The sequence below is a fragment of the Castor canadensis genome, chromosome 4 (genome assembly GCF_047511655.1).
Source record: "Castor canadensis chromosome 4, mCasCan1.hap1v2, whole genome shotgun sequence".
Lineage (NCBI taxonomy): Eukaryota > Metazoa > Chordata > Mammalia > Rodentia > Castoridae > Castor > Castor canadensis.
The window spans coordinates 41,649,886-41,672,029 of NC_133389.1; the positions used below are offsets into that span (position 1 = coordinate 41,649,886).

At 35.1% G+C, this 22,144-nt stretch overlaps 1 protein-coding gene across 12 annotated transcripts in view; it reads left to right on the forward strand.

Moving 5' to 3' along the window:
• Ccdc178 (coiled-coil domain containing 178) overlaps positions 1–20,842 on the forward strand; it is a 200,870-nt gene extending 180,028 nt beyond the window's left edge. For 7 of the 12 annotated variants that reach the window (XM_074070061.1, XM_074070063.1, XM_074070062.1 and 4 more), the window contains 5 exons: positions 9,943–10,005; positions 11,059–11,220; positions 12,765–12,878; positions 16,931–17,076; positions 20,029–20,841. In XM_074070061.1, coding sequence (XP_073926162.1) covers positions 9,943–10,005; positions 11,059–11,220; positions 12,765–12,878; positions 16,931–17,076; positions 20,029–20,230 — 687 coding nt within the window. In that variant the 3' untranslated portion in view covers positions 20,231–20,841. Of the gene's footprint in view, positions 1–9,942; positions 10,006–11,058; positions 11,221–12,764; positions 12,879–16,930; positions 17,077–20,028 lie in introns of all 12 variants that reach the window. The other 5 variants (XM_074070056.1, XM_074070057.1, XM_074070064.1 and 2 more) reach the window with 3 other exon arrangements.
• Positions 20,843–22,144: the final 1,302 nt, after the last annotated feature.

Genomic DNA, 22,144 nt, shown 5'->3' on the forward strand with positions numbered 1-22,144 from the left:
TGATTATCTCAGGCATGTTACAGTGATGGAGAACTAACACTGTAGTCATTTGACTATTTGGGTATGATGAGTAACTTGCACACACACACACACACACACACACACAAAAGCCCCCTTTTGCACAGTGCCATGTTAACTATAATGTGTGCCATTTGAGACTATTCTCATTTTGTAAAGTTAGGGTTTCCACTAACATGTGAGGGCCACCAGTATGTGCAAAACACTGATAAATCAGGAAATGTTTTTACAACTACTCTAACTCTCTGTCATTCTCTAGCCCCTCCTTCTGAACTTTTCCAATAATGGTACAATCAGCATGTTACCAGGAAGACCACACTGCACTTCTCATGTTAATTCAACCCCCTGGTAATTTTGCTTATGTGATCCTGGTTCTGTTCTTAACAGCTACATAATTTATATTGCTTAATTAAGGCAGCATCTCCCTAGAGTTCATAACTTTCCTGGCAGATTCTGTTTGAGAGCCAACTGTGGTATCACTAACAGATTGGCACCTCTTTGACCCAAAGTCTCAGTTCTAGTCTTCAATGTCTTGTATAGACAACTGAGTCACAGAATTCAAAGTGGTTTCTCAGTTGTATGAAAGGCTCTTGGTAAGAGTGGCCCTGAAGAAGAAGGCACACAAAAGTCAGAAGGCTCTACACTAATTATGCCTATCATTCTGTAGGATCTTAAGAATCTAAGTGTCACAGAGGTGCTAAATCAACAAAATAAAGTCCCTGAGCTCTCCTTCAGATTGTGTGAACTAGCACAGGTCACACTCCTACAGAAGGAAAGTTAAGCTTTGTATGTTTGGGCAATTTCTGTAATTTGTCTCAGTTTTCCCATATGCAAAAAGGAGTATTTTATATATTTGTGAAGTTAAAAAAGAAATAATTATACACAGTGTCCTTGTACTATATTTGAGAGATCATTATTCATTGACCCAGTATAGTGTTATCATTGAGGACACCCATGAGTTTATACTGTTCAGTGAACACAACTGCCCAGATTCTCTATCAGGAGTCAGTGAAGTCACTTTACTTGAGGTCACTCCCTTTCTTGACACAACTCACATCCAGTGACTGATGTGTAGGAGGACAGCCCTGCTACCTTAGTCTAATCGGGGCAATTAAGGTCTATTCATGCTTGTTGGCTCTGTGGCGGGGGGGTTGATGGAGGTTGTCGTAGGGACTGTATCACAACTCAGCCTTTCTCTCTGCCCAATCCTGCTCTCACCTGGCCTAAATCACCCAGCCCAGGGCAGATGGTCTTGATCTGATGACCAAAGAAAGAATTCAGGACAGACACAGAGGAGACATAGCAGACATAGGTTTATTAAGGCAAAGCAAAATGAAAATACACTCTTGAGACAAGAGAATGGGCAGGCTAGAGAATGAACAGCTGCCCTGAGGATCCAAGAATTTTGAGTTTTTGTTGGGGTCTGCAGACATGGTGATGATCCTTCCTGGAAACTGAGTTATACATCGTTAACTTTTCCCACACATTGGTTGGGGGAGTTTTTTACCTTAGCTAGTCAAACTGAAACCATCATGGTGCCTATGTAGCTGGAGAATTTGTCTAACCACAGCATAAATGATACGTTAACTAGTCCTAAGACCATCTGTTGGTCATTATGGCCTTCAGGACTTTCTATTCTCCATGGATACATGGGCTGTGGGTCAATAGAATGTAGCTTCATGTCATGAGTTGTCCCATTAATGTCAACAGGCCATTGTTCTCACCCATCAGATTCCCTAAGTAGCTGCCTAACCCCTATGTCAGTGCTTCATTCCTATCAAGTTCACAGGAGTTGGTTTTAAGTGTGCTCTGAAATTAGCATCTTGCACACTAAACTGCACTCCAGAATCAGCTTTACAAGGACATTACCTATTGTAATAGCATGAGAAGGGAAGTCATTTCACTCAAATGTAGCACCTTATGGCCTAAGACCTTTGCCCATCAAAATACATTGCAGAATGTCTTTTTTTTTTTTTTTGTGGTACCAGGGCTTGAACTCAGAGCCTATACCTTGAGCCACTCCACCAGCCCTTTTTGTGTTAGGTATTTTTGAGATAGGATCTCGAAAACTATTTGCCCCAGCTGGCTTTGAGCCATGATCCTCCTGATCTCTGCCTCCTGAGTAGCTAGGATTACAGGTGTAAGTCGCCAGCACCTGGACATTCCAGAATGTCTTAAAGGTGTTAGATTTTCAAATTTATTGGAATATAGTTTCTCATTGTAGTCTTTGATGATTCCCTGGATTTCCCTGGTGTTTGTTGTTATCTCCCCTTTCGGATTTCTGATTTTACTGATTTGGGTTTTTTTTTTTTCTCATTTTAATCAGATTTGCCAGGGGTCTGTCAATATTATTTATTTTTTCAAAGAAACAGCTTTTTGTTTGGTTGATTCTTTGTACAGTTTTTTTGGTCTCTGTTTCATTAATTTTGGCCCTTATTTTTATTATTTCTCTCCTTCTTGTTTTGGGTTTGCTTGCTCTTGCTTTTCTAGGTGTTTGAGATGTAACTTAGGTTGTTTGTTTGAGATCTTTCTGTCCTTTTAATATATGAACTCGTGCTTATAAACTTTCCTCTTAGGACTGCCCTTGCTGTGTCCCATAGGTTCTGGTAGGTCATGTTTTGATTTTCATTAGCTTCCAGGAAACTTTTTATTCTTCTCTTATTTCTGTTATGACCCACTGATCATTGAGCAATGTATTATTTGGCCTCCAATTATTTGCATATTTTCTGTGGTTGTTTTTGTTGTTGAGTTGTAGTTTTAATGTATTGTGATCACATAGAATACAGGGAGTTATTTCTATTTTCTTATATTTGCTGAGGCTTGCTTTGTGTCTTAAGATATGATCTATTTTGGAGAAAGTTCCGTGGGCTGCTGAGAAGAATCTATGTTGTATTGTTGTTGGATGAAATATTCTGTAGACATCAATTAGGTCCATTTGATTTATGGTGTTATTTAGTTCTAGGATTTCTTTGCTGATATTTTTGTTTGGATGACCTATCTATTGGTGATAGAGGGGTAATAAAGTCTACCACTACCACTGCGTTGGAGTCTATATGTGCTTTTAAGTCCTTTAGTAAATGTTTGATGACATTGGGTGCATAAAGGTTGATAATTGTTATTTCCTTTTGATGTATTGAAACTTTTATTAGTCTAAAGAGTCCTTCTTAATAGGTATAGGCAAGGACTTCCTCAATAGAACCCAAGCAGCTCAGCAACTAAGAGAAAGGATGGACAAATGGGACTTCATAAAATTAAAAAGCTTCTGCACAACAAAAGAAATGGTCTCTAAACTGAAGAAACCACCCACAGAGTGGGAGAAAATATTTATTGGCTATACATCACACATAGGACTGATAACCAAAATATACAGGGAACTTAAAAAAATAAACTGTCCCAAAATCAATGAACCAATAAAGAAATGGGCAACTGAACTAAACAGAACTTTCTCAAAAGAAGAAATTCAAATGGCCAAAATACACATGAAAAAATGCTCACCATCTCTGGCCATAAAGGAAATGCAAATCAAAACCACACTAAGATGCCACCTCACCCCTGTTAGAATAGCCATCATCAAAAACACCACCAACAACAGGTTTTGGTGAGGATGTGGGGAAAAAGGAACCCTCGTACACTGCTGTTGGCAATGAAAGCTAGTGCAACCACTCTGGAAAAATAAGGAGGCTTCTGAAAAATCCAAACATAGATCTGCCATATGATCCAGCAATCCCACTCTTGGGGCTATACCCAGAGGAATGTGACACAGGTTACTACAGAGGCACGTGCACAACCATGTTTATTGCAGTGCTATTCACAATAGCCAAGTTACAGAAACAGCCAAGATGCCCCACTACTGATGAATCAAGAAAATGTGATATTTGTACACAATGGAATTTTACTCAGCCATGAAGAAGAATGAAATCTTATCATTTGCAAGTAAATGTATGGAACTGGAGAACATCCTTCTGAGCGAGGTTAGCCAGGCTTAGAAGACCAAAAAATCCTATGTTCTCCCTCATATGCAGACTTTAGATCAAGGGCAAACGCAGCCATGTTGTAGGATATGGGTCACATGCTAAAGGGATAGCACATATGGGAGGTAGGGGGATAGGTAGGAAACCCAAAACAGGAAAGTGTTTGATGTCCCCACTGCAGAGAAACTAATACAGAAACCTTAAAGGACAGAGGTCAACATGAAAAGGGGATCAGGAACCAGTGTAAAGATCAGTCAGAAATGATCAACTTGGGTTGTAACACATTTGTACATGGAAGCAATGCTAGGAATCTCTCTGTATAGCTACCCTTAACTCAACTAGCAAAAACACTTTGTCTTTCTTATTATTGCTTATGTCTTCTCTTCAACAAAATTAGAGATAAGGGCAGAACAGGTTCTGCCTGGAAGCAAGAGGGGGTGGGGGGAAAACAGAGAGGGTGGGGGGTAGGAGGAGAAATGACCCAAACAATGTATGCACATGTGAATAAATGAATTAAAAATTTTTTTAAATAGGGTCCTTTTTTATCTCATTTGACCAATGTCAGCTTGAAGTCTACTTTGTTTGATATCAGTATTGCTACTCCTGCCTGTTTTCGGGGGTAAATCTTCCAACCTTTCACCTTAAGCCAGTGTTTATTTCTGTCAGTAAGATGGGTCTCTTGTAAACAACAGATTGTCAGATCTTCTTTTTTAATCTAGTTTGCCAAATGGTGTCTTTTGATGGGGGAGTTAAGTCTATTAGCTTTCAGTGTTAACATTGACAGGTATGTGGTAGTTTCTGCCATTTAGTTGTTTTTGTTGTTTAAGGGTTTGATTGTGTGCAGCTGAATCAGTGCTACTGTCTGATTGCTTGTCTTTTCTTCTCCTGTTGTTTGCTGCTTCCTGTGTTCTCATGGTTTTGTTTGCTTTCATCTTCTGTGTGCAGAAGTCCTTGAAGAATCTTCTGTAGTGATAGCTTGGTGGTCATATACTGTTTTAGCTTCTGTTTATTGTGAAAGATTTTTATTTCTCCAGCAATTTTTGAATGACAGTTTTCCTGGGTAGAGTATCCTAGTGTTGAAGTTATTTTCATTCAGTGCCTGAAATACCTCCCTCCGTGCCCCTTTTGCTTTTAATGTTTCTGTTGGGAAATCTATTATTTTGATAGGTTTACCTTTATATGTTATTTGTTTTTTCTCTCTTACAGCCTTCAATGTTCTTTTTCTGTACTCTATACTTGTTGTTTTGATGATTATATGCTGTGCAGAAGTTCTATTTTACTTAGGTCTGTTTGATGTTCTGGAGCCTTCCAGAACAAGACTTTCTCAAGATTTGGGAAATTTTCTGTTATTATTTTTTTGAATATGTTACATATCCCTTTAGTTTTCACTTCTTCTTCTTCTTCTTCAATGCCCATGATTCTTAGGTTTGGTCTTTTGATGGAGTCACTGAGTTCCTGCATATTCCTTTCACAGCTCTTGAGTTGTATGACTAAGATTTCTTCTGTTTTTTCTTCACTTTGTCTTTTATCAAGTTCTAAGAGTCTGTCTTCCACTTGTTCTAGTCCAGTGGAGTTGCCTTCCATTGTGTTTTTTGTTTGACTATAGGGACTTTTAATTTCCAGGATTTCTGTTTGATTCTTTCTTCTGAGGTTTTCCAAATCTGTGATCAGCTCTTCTTTTATAATTTGTGTGGTCCTCTTTAATTCATGTATCACTCTTTTTGTAGTGTTATTTGTTTTTCTTTGGTGTTTGTTGAGGTTCTCTCTAAATTCCCTTATTTTTTTCTGTGTCATCTCATGTTCTTTATTTTTGGTGTCTTGAAATTTCTTGAGAGCATGTTGTACATTCTGGTGGACCATGTCTAATGTATTCTCCATGAATTTGTCAGAGATTTCTTCTTTGAGATTTTTCTTTGTGGCCATTGCTGAGTTCCTTAGTTACATTTATCATTGTTTTGTTGAGGTCAGGGACTGGGTATCCACTTTCTTAATTTCTCACTGAATTCTGTATTAAATTTTTTTTTTTGAGGAGAGTGGTTTCCATCCCTTCTTCTACTTCCCATCACTCCAATTGGTTCTGTGCTACTGGGCTAGTTGGTGGATTTGATTGCCTGATTTCTTTCCCAGATTTAATTTTTGTGTTGTGACTTACTTGTTTGTTAGCTAGGTTGATGAGCTTTATCTGACCCTGGTCAAGGGATGTGATTAAGTATTAACAAATTCACAGATTCAATGCCAGACCAGTTGTTAACATAATCTATAGAAAACCCCTTGATGATAATATCTATAAACAGTCTGAGTTGGGGGGGCAGGTAATGGTTACTAGGCTAGCTATAGATTATAGGGAATTGATAAAGGCAGCACTAAAAATAGGGGTGTGGGAAAAGGAGTTGGTGAGTGGCTTGAGAGTCATGGGATTTGCTGGGTTTTGTGGCCTTTGTGTGTGTTTGGGTGTATTTCTGTTGTTGTAGTGGAGGGTGTTTGTGTCAGTGATTACAGGAGGCTGGGTTTGTGTGCAGTTGGTATATTAGGCTAGTCAGCAGGTGGTAAGTATATAGGAGAGAAGGGTAGTAAGGTTGGGGGAGGATGGGAGGAGAGGTGAAGACAGGGAAAAGAGTGGATGAGAAGGGGCAGAAAGAGTAGTTAGGAGGGAGAACAATGGATTATAGTACAGGAGAAGGAGGAAGAGTGAAGAGGTTGAGAATAAGAATAAGAGATTAGTGATGATGGAGTTAATGATACATGAACCTCAGAAAGTTCAGTCTATTAATAAAAGTTCTGGAGTCATTCCTTAGGTGTCAAATCCTGGTACTGGTGTTCAAGCAGAAGCTCTGATGTGTTCTCACCAGGTGACTGGCTGTGAGTGGTATTTGAACTTTGGTGTTTTTCTTCAGCTGCTGCTCTGTTTGGTCAGCTCCTCCCCCAGCAAGGTGGAGCAATTCAGTTTTGAATGCTGCCCTCTGTCCCTGAGATCAGTTCTGGGATCCACCTCCTGCCCTGACTTGGGAGGTTAGTTTGTCCCTCCACTCACTCTCTCAGCCTTTATGCCTCTCCTGATCTCTTGTGGGTGCTGACACCTCCTCTAGGAGGTTGGCTTGTTGGCCAGCCCCTGCTCACAGCCTTTGCTGCTTTATGGCACATCTGAGAGTTTGGCACCAAAGAGCTCCATTTCTTGTCACACCCCTGACAGTTCAGCAGTGACAGACTGGCTCTTTGTCCCTCCCCTATTCTCTAGGGCAGGTTCAGCGTTCAGCCCCCACCTGTGATGTTGGTGTTAGATTACAGTTTGCTGTTTATGGCTTTCAATTTTCCTGGGGGAGGGGGATGCAGTCTACCCAGGTTCTCAAAGTAGTCTTTGATGATTCCCTGGATTTCCTTGGTGTTTGTTGTTGTCTCCCCTTTTTCTTTTCTGATTTTACTGATTTGGGTTTTTCCCCTCATTTTAGTCAGCTTTGCCAGAAGCTTGTCAATCTTGTTTATTTTTTCAAAGAACCAGCTTTTTGTTTGATTGCTTCTTTGTACTTTCTTTCTTTTTTTTTTTTTTTTTGGTCTCTGTTTTATTAATTTTGGCCCTTATTTTTATTATTTCTCTCCTTCTGCTTGTTTAGGGTTTTGCTTGCTCTTGCTTTTCTAGGTATTTGAGATGTAGCATTAGGTTGTTTGTTTGAGATCTTTCTGTCCTTTTAATATATGCATTCATGGCTATAAACTTTCCTCTTAGGACTGCCTTTGCTGTGTCCCATAGATTCTGGTAGGTCATGTTTTCATTTTCATTAACTTCCAATTTTTTGCATATTCTCTGCTGTTGTTTTTGTTGTTGAGTTCTAGTTTTAATGCATTGCAATCACATAGAATGCAGGAGATTATTTCTATTTTCTTATGTTTGCTGAGGCTTGCTTTGTCCCCTACAGTATGATGCTGAGAAGAATGTACACTGTGTGGATATTGGATGAAATATTCTGTAGACATTGGCTAGGTCCATTTGATCTATGGTGTGATTTAGTTCTAGAATTTCTTTATTGATTTTTTGTTTAGATGACCTATCTATTGGTGATAGGAGGATATTAGTAATTCAGTAGTTCTCTTAGGAAGTGCCCAGCTTCTGGGCATTTACCTATCAACCAGTCATGTTTCAGTAAGGGAAGAAGATACTATTCTAGCAGGGCCTTGTACATCTGGTTGGAAGCACTCCTGTGGCCTTGGGTCTGGTCCAGGTGTGAAATTAGCAGACCAGCCAATGGTAAGTGCTCTTTCTTGGTGACTGGTCATTTGATCATTTGACCTTGCTGCCTGGGTCATGGAGGTTGAGTGTGGCAGAGAGCTTGGAAAACCTGTCTCAGGTGCTGAACAGAAAGCTCCACAGGTTTCTTCAGGGAGAGTATGAATTTACCCATTGGTAACAGGTTGAGTTGGTTTTGTATACGGATTTCAAGTATACTCTTTCCTTCTTTCAAAGAAGTACAGTTGTTTTACTTTTGTAGCATCAGACTCCTTGTCTATTTTGTACATATTCCTTATGTTAGTACATATTCCTTATGTACTAACCCCAGTTATTTTTTTAGCTTTACATCCACAAGCTCTTTTTGTACAATATTAATTTATCTAAGTTAAGAGACTTAAATTTATTGAAACAATGGGTTACTGTCTTACAAGCTGAAAATTTAAAAATTTCAAGGAAATGCATAACTAATCAATCCGTATTACAGCCAATGATCTTTCTAAAATGTACACACATTGCTTAATGTCCTTTAATAATTGTCTTAATGAAGAAAAGAGTCTACATAATCTGACAGTTACTTACATCTTCACCTTTTGCCTTTGCCATTTATGAACCCATCCCTGCTATACACATGCAAATAAATGCCCACATTTTTCAGTTAGTTTCAAACCAAGGTCAAATGCAGAACTCTGTTTTGGAATATGGCATAATTTTCTTCAGGCTATAGAGACATTTTTAATTTTGTTCCCTTTCTATTAAATATTTAATAAATTGGTGAATCTAACTGTATCATGGTAGAAGAGGCTGCTAATTTCTTTTAAATTATGAAAATGTGTTATTTTATTAACTGGCTTTAGCTATAGATACATTCTTAGATAAAGTGTTAATTAAACTTATTACTTTATGTTTCCTTGTTTGGAATTATTCTTTTACTTGGGAACACATAGTCTTAATGGGTTGCTATACCGAGTAGAGAAGGGGTTGAAAGATAGACTTATATGGGTGTTTCTTTACTTTGTCCCTGTAGACCCTGGGATATAACGATGGGTTCAGTAATGATTCAGGAAAATTAGAAACATCTCTGAAACCCCCATTGTTCATCTTTGTCAGTCAGAATCTCTTTGGAATCTTGTGAACAGCATAAATCCAGTCCAACTTCTTTCTTAAATAAGGGATTCCAAGATACAATCCTAAAGTGGAAGGAACTGTATGAACTTTTTCTGACCCTGGGTTTGTGTGGTAATTTAAAGCACTACTATGAATAATTTAAAACAGTTTATCCAGATAATGGAGAAAATATCTTTCCAATTTCTTTTTTGACCTACTAACTTTCAAGACATGATTTTTTAAAAGAACTGTTCTAGCCAAATGGCTCAAATTGTGTTATCTTGTTCTCTAAGTTGAATGTGTTCATTCTTGTAATTAACATTAAAAACAATCTAATAGATCTTTTTTTTTTAGAAAGAGTGATTGATAACTGTCTACATTTTGCTTTCCGGTTACTTTGATATTTTTAAGTTCAGGACCATAAGGCATAAATTTAATGAAACCAAAATTCTTTAGTCTATTTCTTGGTGTCGTATCACTTAATTGTTTTGCCTCAAATAACATACAAAGCTTTAAATTTTTTTAAAAAAACACAAATTATAATGAATAGTTTATCATTGTTAGCAATTGTCCTTACAATTTTCTTTTTTGTTATCCTGTGAATAACAAAAATTTCATATCATGTAGGGTAGAGAAGAATTCTTGAAAAAGCTCACTCGAGGTGAAGTGGCTGCTGGAATTGTGATTCAGGTAATACTAATTTGGTTTCAATATTTTACTCTTCCTTGAATTTGCATTTTACTTAGCATTTTAAATTTGTCTGTAATGAGGCATCTTGTCACTGCTTGCTTTGCAAGCCAGCAGTCTTCTCTCCTTAGCTGATGACAGTGCCCTCTGTGTACAGCGAGCAGTGTCTGATCATGCGTAAAGAGAGTGACCTCCTATACACATATCTCATTTTGTGGCTTAATGGGAATTTCTGCCAGTCTAGTAAAAGGGCAGTGAGATCTTATTCCTAAGTGTCTAACTCTTTAGTTTGCTTTGTGATGATGTTGTGTTTTCTTTACTTTTAGTGTGTCTTACTTGAATTTCTTTATTTAACCCTGGGGGTAGGGGGAAACCTGTGCTTTGATATTTCTATATAAAGATTTTGAAATGAAAGAATGATAATCAGCAGGACTAACTTTAATCTCTTAATTTTTATTTTTTAATCTTTTAACCTGCATATATATCCTTCGGAACTCAGGTGGAGTTTTTTGGTTCATGACAAAGTTCTAGAATGCCTCCCATCGGAAATATAAAATTTTGATTATTTTTAGAAGAAAACCACAATCACTATGTAAAACAAAACAAAACAGTGTCATGTCAGATTATCTGCATTTTTGGTTCCTTTTGAAGCATAGGCAAATTTTTGATTTTATAAATATTAGCTCAAAAAATCCCATATTCTTTCCAATAATATTTCCTAATATTTTCATATTAACTTCTGGTTAACCTGGTTTCATTTTGTCTTAGATTGTAAGAATTGCATATATTCCATTGCATGTTGTCAGTGTGTTCTCTAATTTACCATACTCCAACACATACCTGACAATGTTAGATTTTTATTGCCTGTTAAATATTTTCTCTCATTTGTTCTAATAAAACTGTGGATACTATATTTGTACCCATTGCTTTTTATGGTGGACTATATTATTTGATTTTCAAATAGCAACAAAGATGACTGCCTGGTACTGAAGAGGAGCTCAAGAAGTGTTTAGGCAATTAATATCTGACTAAATTATTTAAAATCTTTGCTGGCAGAAAATACTGTATTCCATTCAAGAAGCCCAGCTCATTGAAAGGCAGTCTTTGGTGAAAAAGAAAGCAATGTATGTCCTAGTACTAGAGGAAATAGAATCACCTATGCTCCAAGTGGAAAATGATGCCATAAGAATCAGAACTATTCACGACAAACATGCTGGCGTAAGCATTTATAATAATTTACCATATATGCACTAATTTGTAATTAATCCAGAAAGTATCTGCAGGATTAAGTATTTAGGTTCATAAATTATATGTGGAAATTTACATTGTTATTTGGAAAATTATAACTTCACATAGTGATACCATAGATACACTAAGTAACTCTTTCACAACCACTGACCAACAATGGAACTATTTAGCTAGACCTGTTATATAGAAACCTACACTTTACCTTAGAAAATAGCAGTTTTCAAATGGGTGAAAGCTGTGACTCATCTGGTGGGATTACCCACTATGGAAAACTTAATTCATTCTTCTTTGCTTTTATAAATGAATGGTGAAGCTGTGTTTATTTGCATTTAAAATATAAGGCATCCTAATGTTTTTATGGTACATTTTTGATGCATATAGAAATTAAGTCAGCTAGGGTGAAAAATAAAGCAAATGTTGATAAAATATCTATAAGTTTATGGCAGTAACTGATATTACTAGCCCTTCCCAAAGAAAAATTTAATAGAAAAATATGTATACATCCTACCATTAGCCTTTTGAAGAAGCAGAGGGTGTGGTAAGAGTTATACATTCTTGTCCTCCCTGCTGAGAGTATATACATACATTTGTTTGGACCATTTTGGCAATAGGATATTTTTGTTTTCTTTCAAATGATGATGTAACTTTATATTCTTGGTTGTTAGTAAATTTCAGTATGTCTTTATTTTTAAAAAGTGATTTACAAAGGGCTGCTATAATATATGTTTGTTTTGATAGTCAAAGCTTCATTACAAAATAGATAAGAAGGAATTTACTGGTATCATAAACTAGAGAAAACTTGGACCTCACCAGGTTCAGCAACTTGTACAAGGTCATAAAGCATAGAAATAACAAAATCTGAGTAATACTCTATTTAAGACTTCTAAATGCTGTTCTAGCACTCATGTAATAAATATATAACCACTGCTAATACCTAATGGGATAAATGATTTTAATAATGGCTCTCCCTTACATTAATGATGGAAATTTATTAATTACATCAACAGCCTCAGTGTAATTGTCTGAGTATGATAATGAATCCCAGAAATGATTAATGACTTTTGTTTCCCCTTATTTTATAATAGCCATGAGTTTATATCTTCTTGTAGTTCAGTAATCATTTTTTATTTCATTATATTTTAGCTGTGAATAAATTATTAGAACTAGTCACTGAGCACAAACTCTTGGAAAGAATAAGTTTTTACACACTTTTTGGTAATGATTGCTCAAAGTTTGTGGTTAAAGTTTTAATTTCAGTTAAAGTGTATTAAATATAATAAAAATGTATAATGTATGCTTTTATATTTTAGTTACTTACCTAAAATTAATGATTTTGTTCTCTCAGTTAATAAAAATAGAATATTGGGATTTGGGATATCAGAGTATGTTTCGTGCAGTTGCTCTTTCCCTTTATTTACCCAAATAACCATTGTCAGTATTAAACTAGTCACCTAGGCATTATTGTCTACATCAGGAGTAAATGTTGCACAACTTAATATCTGATGGTCTTCTAGGCACTTCGTGATATACTTAAACGGAAAAACCAAGTTCAAAAGTCAGTGGAAAAAACAAAGAAAAAGTTACGAAGTAGGGGGAAGAAAACTCGTGTTGTGCTGACCGAAACTGCGGTGAGAAATTTAATTTAAAAAAATTCTGAATTTATAGTTTCTTTATGTCAATGAAAACTAGCTAACTAAACTTGCAGTGGATTCCTTCCATTTCTAATTGCTCACACTAACTGGGTTCTTTGTGCACAGCACACGCATACAGACATACATGCAATTTCTGTATCTTTTTCACTGGTCTCAAGTGTATATGGACAATAGTTCCTAATCATGATCAGATGAAAAGCAAAATGCATATTGGATTTTTGCAGAAATCTACTGTTTTCTGTAATTGCAATGCTGGTTCCTAGTGCCTGAAGCTTTAAGGAAGCAGTGAAAAAGAGGAGAAAATAGAAAGGAAAAAGGGAAGGAAAGGAAGGAAGAAATGTGTCCCTCCAAAATTATGTTGCAACAATTTCCAGTGCAATAGCGTTAGGAAGGGAGGCCTCTGGGAGATGGTTAGGTCATGAGGACTCACTCTCATGAATGGGATTCATGCCCTTAAAAAGGGGGCCAAGGGTGCCTGCTCCCCCCTTCCCTCATGTGAGGAGCAAGAAGGCATCGGTTTTTGAAGCAGAGAGGAAGCCATCATTGTACACCAAATTTGCTGGTGCCTCATTCTTAGACTTTATGACCTCTAGAACTGTAGGAAATAAATTTATGCTGTTTACAAATTACCCATTATAAGATATTTTGTTGCAAAAGTGCTAAACCAGGAGAGAAAGGAGGAAGGAAAGGAAGGGAGGGAAGGGAAGTGGAGGGGAAGGAAAAAGAGAAGAAGAAAAGGAGAAAGAGAAGCTGAAATTGAACTTTAAAAATACATGATTACGCTTTTATTTAATAGATGGAATATTCTATTGCCATGGATCTACTGTTTTAGTTCCAAATCCACCAATCTTCACAATCTGTCATTTTGAAACTATAAAATAATCACCTTTAAACAAAAATATGCTTATAAACAAGCAAGTGTTTTCTTTTTAGATGCAGTACTTTGAATCAATTATATGATCGTTTAACATTAATCTTACATAATTTGGCTTTATATTCAAAAAGACGAAATTTTAATTTAAAAGTATATACAATTCTTTAAAATTTAAACAAGTTACTAGCAAGATTTTGTTTTTTGAAAGCTTCTTCACGTAGCTAACTAAAGTCAATTTTTTCTCATTCATCTGACTACTGCCTTGTATGCAAAGCCTTTATTTATTTTGTCAGCATAGATAAAGCATTGACTGTATATGATAATGTGATCATCCATTTTGCTAGGCAAAGCAGCTCCACTGTATTTTCATTGGCAAAGATACAATTAGCTTTCTAAGTTATATGATACTCTATGGGAGTCACAGTTCAGCTAAGATATTTCTCAGTATGGTTCAAGGGCAAAAGGTCATTTTCTAATATTCTTATTTTTATTTCCATTTTAAAAAGGACATTGTTATCTGAATTATGGTAGTATCCTTATTACCCACAAGCAACATTCGTTTCTCTTCCCCTCAAAGTTCTCAGACATGAAATTTCCTAAGAAATTTCAACAGTTTCCTGAATTCACACTTCCTATTTGGCTCATGTCATCTATCTCTTACCCTTTTTTATCCCCCTAAGTTGTGGAGCAAAAATACTTTAAAATATCAGTTGTACAAAGAAAAAACTAACTTTTTCCAATTGAGGTGGGAATAGAACCCAAACTTGACTGGCAGAGTCGTCATCCTTTTCAGTCAACAGGAGTAGGCAAGGAAAGAGACACATCAATACCTTCTGAAGCATTATGAAAGTAATACCCAAGAAAGATGCAAAAGTATAGGAGAAAGTTCTCTGAACTGATTAACTGAAAGAATCAGTGGGATTATGTCTATGAATTTCTAATGGAATAAGCTTTGGCTGAAGACTTGTCTTCCTGTGATCTTATAGAAAATGAAAGATCATATATATGAATAGAAAGCCAAAAGTATAATTGGCCCTGAAAGTATGAAATGAATGGTTTCTATTATTATTATTATCAGTATATAATTGTAACATTTTAGAAACAGATTCTATGTTTGCTAAATAATGACACATGGAGAGAATGCTGTATCATGGAATTGCACATAGTTCAATACAGCCAGATGAAGAGTACTGTGCCCTGTTATTGAACCCTATTCTAAGGAAACTTTGAACCTGTTAAAATATCAGTCATCATTGGTTAACATTTATTAAGTACTAATTAAGCCTATTCCAATGCAAAACAAGTTGCTAAGGACACCATTTTTGTCTTCTCAGAACTTAAGTTCTAAGATGAGTGGTTTTATCTTTCACTGCATGTAAACATTTTAATCATGAGCCAAGCTAACCAGTACTATTGAATTTTTATTATGTTTAACCTCAATTTAAATCTTAGGTATAGAATCTGAATTTATTACATTTAGGTTATATAAAATTATTTATCATCTTAAATAAAAATTAAAAATACAATTTAAAATAAGCATTTAGTATCTGAATCTTATAATTGTGGTCTAGTGTTGTGAATACGTATCTTTTGAAAGTTTTTGAAATAATAAAGTAATGAGTTTAACATTAAATAGTAAAATATTGGCTGCAATTCAGATTTCCCTTCAAGGCCTGGACATGTGAACATGTGAATAGTTTCAAGTGGAAAACCTACAAATTACTGGAATGTGTATTACCCAGGCTAGGGAAAAATACTGCCAGAGAGTGGTCCATTTGCAAAGCACTATTTTCATGTTCCTTGCTGTGGTGACATTTCAACATTCATCAAAGGAATTACAAATAGCAACTAGGGTCCACATTTTTTTTGCACTCATGATGCATAGATTTGCACTTTTGCATGTGGCATCTGTCAGTTTCTTCTCTCCAAACACAGCCCACAACAGGAACATCTATAATATTTTTGGTACCATGAAGGGAGGCATGTTGTCCACCCTTACCAAAGACTCACTGATGGTACCCATTAAAGTTGCCCAGGTACAATGTTTTGCTTTTCACTGATATCCTCAGGAAATGCACTATTGTAGAATCTTCTAGTGCCACTTTCAGAATTGCTGGATTGGCTGGTATGCTTCAAGTAGTTGACACCACTGCTTTTCAAGCCTTCTCAGTTTCCCATAAGGATCCTTAATTAAGACTAGCGAATGAATCATGAAGTCTAATTTTATAATAGGATAGCTTACTATACCCAAAGTTGTCCATCCTCTTTGGCTCCTATTTACTTTAATCTATACTTATGCCCTCACACCCCCTTTCTTTAGATTGACTTTTTTTCCTCTAAGAATAACATAATATCCCACTGAGACCATCAAAGTATCCCATCTAGATCTCTTTCCTCCACTTTATAACATAAAAAATAAGAAAAAAATTTCATCTGTCAGTAGGAAATTTCAGAACTTTCAGAAGAAGAAAACACAGCAGAAGTGAAAATTCATATATAGTACTCAATATACTTCCATCTTAGACAAACAGAAAATTTTTATAGAAAAAATACTAAAATTAGTCATTCTTCTTGAAGTCTGTGTGTAGAGAAAAGATTAGGGAACACAGTGGGTAAAGGGAGCAATTGAGATCTGTTCAGTTGGGAAAATAAAAGAAATAAGAAGCAAACCTGGATGTGGGGAACAATATTCAATAACTTGTTCAATTGGTAAGTCAGTCAGTCAATGTGATCACTTCACAGTTCTGAAGGGATCATGAAAAACTAGTTGGAACATCACAACTTCAACCTGGGATTGCACAGGCCCACCTTTGGAAATTGTAAGAAAAGTTATTATTCTTGGCTACCAATGGCCTTGTGTTTGTATCTTGCTTATGAAGTGTGCATCAGTATATATATATAGAGAGAGAGAAGACAAGTTTGTGCAGAAGAGGGGCAGGTGAGAAAAGAAGAGAAAGAGGATAGTTTTAAGTTGTCTTTTAGAGAATTCATCTGATGTAAAAGTGGAAAATATAAACCTAACTTGTTACCTATATTAATAAGAGGTTGTTATTTGTTTTTAATTGTTTATATAGCCAATGTAATTCTGTCTATACTCTGCAAGGGTTTGACAATTCATGTACTTAAAACAAAACATCTCTAATTTTTTTTTCAGGACAAACATTCAACAGTTTATAAAGAATTAGAAATAACTAAGAGCAAAACAATCACTTTTAATACAAAAATACAGGAATTGAAAAAGGAATTAAAAGAAATGGAAGAGCAAAAGATAAATTTTGACAAGAAACTTGAAATTTTAAAGTAAGTACTTAAATTCTATCAAAAAACCCCACTTTCAAGATATTACTGATCAAAGAAATAAAATCAAATTTCCAGATTTAAAATTTATTCTTAAAATGGTTCATGTTTTCTATCATAATTTTATGTGCAATATATGTAATATTTAATCAATTAGGTTTATACAAACATAATTATAAATTATTTTCATTCTTCATTGTTCCCCTGGATTTATTTTTATGTGAATGGGGATTTTTTCCTTTTCTAAATGTATAGCCTTTTCATTATATTAATGATATTCTCCCTTAATTTCAATATTTCCCAGTATGTATGTACCATGTTTAATAATTTATGATTTTTCATATAACTTTCTGTGGATTATAGTTTTGAGGTAAGAAGTTAGGAATATTCTATATAACCTCACCTAATTTAATCACACCAACCTCAAAAGCCATTTCTGGTCACCTCATCAGTTAAGGCTAACTATGGTTAGTGAGGTGTTTGACTTGGAGAATGTCATGCCTAAGGCTCACAAGGAGTCTGTAGACCCTCACCCGGAATCCATGTTCACCTTCTTTACTCATCTTGGGTTTTTTTTCGTATTTTGAAAACATCGAGAACTGGGCTTGGAGGACTTTTAGAGGAATATGCATTGGTCATATTTAGGAATGATAGTGATTTAAATATAGAAGACTAGTATAAACATTATTACAATTTAATACTTAAGGAATAAAGTATTAAAAAGCCGCACATTCTGATACCATACACTTTAATGGAGTTAAGCCAATGCACCCAACGAGGATTCATTTAGCTAATAAGAAGGTAAAATTGTATTTTCAACACGATCATACTATTTTTATCTGAAAAAGACTAAATTATTCTTTGGCATATATAAGAAAGCAATGGAACATATCATTTACTTTAAAAGTTATTTATTGACATTGTTTAACACCTATAAAAATATTATGGGACTCCAATGTTTAAATCTAAAATTATATGATTTATACTAAACCTGTAAATACCTAACTCAGGAGCCAATGAAATTTTCTTCAGGCTTCTTACTATTTCAATCTTAAACTCTTCTTCAATACTATATCTAGATTATAATTCCTTTCAGGCAAGAATGATCACCGTGTTCCAGTAAGTCAATCCCTTCTTTGATATTGATAAAATTCTGTCTTTCCACAAGTAAAGAAGTAAAAGAATAAGCCAATAGTGTGGTATTACGTTCAAAACAGTTAACTATAGTGACTAATTAATGATTAATTATCTATCATGATGGATATATCAAGTCATATTTAAAGGCGCTATTGATTGACTTGCTAATGTGTCAGGCACTTTGCTGGACAATGTACACCACTGCATCTCATTCTCACAGAAGATCCCTAAAGTATATATTATTTGCAAATGACTGCCGAGGAAATAAAATTAGGAAATTTAAATGATTGTCTTAAGATCACATAACTAATTAACTGTAGGGCTTAGCTTCAGCTTAACTCTACCTTGTTGCTAAATATATGCTCTTTTGACTGTATGTACCAGCTCCCCACACTAGAATTGCAAAAGAAGATTACTGCAGACACACTGTGCTAGGAGTAGACCAGTGGTGTTTTTAATAGGTGATGATATCAAGTGAATAATTATTTAATGAGAACCATACTAGGCCTAGTGGCAGGACCTAAGAAGCTCAAAGAAATGGCAAATGTGAGAGTGTACCTTCAAGTGGCTGAAGCTCTTTTTCAGAGAGAAAAACCTTGCATATGCAAGACAAAATATGGTGTTAAAAATAACAGTGATCAAAGCTGTCCTTGGCTTTTATTTAATTTTTATAATTCCTTCAAGCCAGACCCCTAACTCTTCAAAATTTGTTCTTTTTTATCATTATGAGAAAGAAAACACGGTTTGCATAGATAATAAAGTACTGCAATGCATATAATAAAATCTCAAAACATTTACTATACAGAACAAAGTATATATGGTCAAGATATGGCAATGTTTGTTGGGAAGAACTATGGGCATCACAAGTTTTTTGGTCAGACTGGCTCCTCCCATGTGAATTTCCGTGATTCCCAGGTACCCTACAATGTTAATATCATTGAATACTTAGATGAACTCATCATTCAAGAGTTTGAAGTGTTATTGGTACGAATTGGAAGTGGAAAAAAAACAGAGCAAGGCATATGAAAGAGGTGAACTTTTTCCAGGTAGGAGAGGCTCATATGCACTAAATGAATCAGGAATCATGTTTTCAAAATCCTAATAACAGCCAGAGTAAAGAAAGAAAAACATAAGTACTTAGCATTGAACAACTGAAACAAACAGAAAAAAAAGCAGACAAGATTTGAATTCTGGCCTTATTTATTAACCAAGCTAATTTGCTATGCCTGTTTAGGTTCCTCAAATGTAAATGCCTAGAAAAATCATTCACTCATAGGGTTTGGGGTTGCATTAAATGAGATACTATTAAAATCACTTTAACATTTTTAGCCCTTCCAAAAAATATTAGTCTTACTTCCTTTACAGCCAATTGTGCAAGTGATTTAATTTTCTATATCAGTAGAGATGTCAGCTAATATGGTAGCACAGGACTGCTGAGTTTTCGCAGTTAGGTTTATTCCATAATCTGGGTTGCAACTCAACCGGCAATTATTTCTTAAACATGTTTCTTGTTACAGTATTGTTTTATCCACTTTCTGATGCCTTATCTACAGATATTTTTCACTGAGTAAAATGTAAGTGTGATTTTTACCTCTGTAACAGGTTGTAATTAATTGCATAGGAAAACACACACACATACACACACACACACACACACACACACACACACACACACACACAGTCCTTGAAGGCCTTTGGAAGGGACTAGAAAAAATGTCCAAGGACTTTCAATATTGAACCTTCTTTGAATGTATCACAAACATTTCAGAAAAGAAAATTTGAACCTACTAGTGACACATGAAATTTTTTCCTTTTCAGTAATGAATTTTTAGATGTGAGATTTAAAAAGGAGCACTTACAAGCTGTGTTTGATCATCTCATGGAGGAGAAAAGAAACTGTGAAGACAGGATCACAGAGGAAGCTCTCAAATTTAGAAGACTCATTGCCACTAGGCAACAAACTCTGGCAAATATCCAAGTCAGTATTATTTTTGACTGCTTTAAAATGAAACAAATATAATGATAGTCAAATTAGAAGTTAGTTTGAGACACTCATTTTTCATGCTGAAGTAGCAAGGATTTTAAAACTAAATTTGCTAGAAAAGGCATGTAACTTTAGGTTGTATTTAATCTAGGACCATTTTTATGTTTTTTTATGAAGATGTGAGGATGGTTCTATTTCATTTCTGAATAGATATGCTTTTAAAGATACTGACCACTTTTTGATAAATGAGAATATTTTATACTATTTTCCTTTAGAAAACATTTTGTGTAATATGTTAATGGTACTGTGTAGCTACAGCTTTGGAACAGGGAAATCATATGATAAAATGTATCTTTTACATCTAAATTCTTGTTAATCAAATTTTATAAAGCTATAGCTATTAAATTTTTACATAGACTGAAGTAAATGACATACATTTAAATGATTCCTATCCCATTTTATACTTTGTAATAGTTTTTGTTATACTTTAGTTGAAATGAATTAATATCACATCTTAAAATGATATTTTGAAATGTTTATTTTTAAGAGACACAATGGTAAATTTTTCTTAAAATATAAAAAATATTTTACCTTATAAAAACTATTGTTTGCAAAACTTTTAAAGATATATGCATTACCATCATACAATTTTATCACCTATTTTTATCGTAATATTTACATATTCAAATGTTACTTGCATGTTCAACTATTATATCTGTAATTATTGCAATTATTTTCTTTTTACATATTCAAAGACAGTGTTAGTATATTAAAAAATATTTGGAACAAATGTGCATTGAATAAACAAGTATGTGGGTAAATGAACATAGTACTATTGCTGTTGTCTATACTATGACAAAATTATTAACAAAGCAATGATAGTGGTCATAAGTAACAGTCTTGCCTTGTATGTATGGTCATTACCTAGAAAAAGACTTTTTTTTTTTTGGCCTAAAAAAATGAAAAATATTGGTGCCATCTAGTGGCAATAAATGATTCTGAGAACTGAGGGCTGTGTCTCAGGAACCTGAGCTGTGAATGGAGGAGATGCTTAGAATGAAAAGCACCTCACTCGAAGGGGACTTCTGTTAGGTGCTGACTTGAGCATCATTCTTCACCTCATATTTTATCACAGTAGTAGCAAGAGTTATTTGAGTTCAGTCACATTGTCCAATCATACTGGTGCTGAGAACACAAAGGCATTTCAGTGATCTTTTATTGAGTGGCATTCCAGACTTCAGTGGAACAATAATAATTAGTGAAATGGCAAAATATGGTCAACAGGAGAGAGATGAAAAATATCCTGTCTAACCAGCTCCTAGATTGTTGAGATTTACATTTCTTTTAATCAAAAAGCCAGTCCTTACCTTCCTATTCTGGAGTGTACCCATTTCCAGACTCTTGGAAGTATCATAGGGTCTCTTTAGTGCTCCTCTAAAGCACTAGTCTCTATATGAACTGGTTTTATTCACTCACTTGTACTTTTTTGTTGTCTGTTGCTCTCCTGCTGTAATAATGGCTTCCCTATGAGGGCATGGACTTCCCTATCACATTTTTCTCTAAATCCTGAAAGCTCAGAACTATGTCTGGCACAAGGGAAGCACATACTAAACACTTGATGGGTGGATATTCATTTTGGTGATTTTGGTGTGTGTACATGATAGTAGCTAGAAGCAGAGTCATTTCCGAGATACTTTACATACTGATATGGAGTACCAACCTAATCCTACACATGTTGCAGTGAAAACTTACGCTGTATACAAAAGCATAGTTATTCTCTCTCCCCTTGATAATGCATGAGAAATTTGCTCTCCATGCTGCCCCTTGCAGAAAAAAATGGTTAAATGTCTATTGTTTTCTAGCACTGAATGATTCCCAATAATGTTTATCAAATAACTTTGATTTTATATGAAATTTTCCCTGACCTGTATTTAACACTTGAATGAGTGG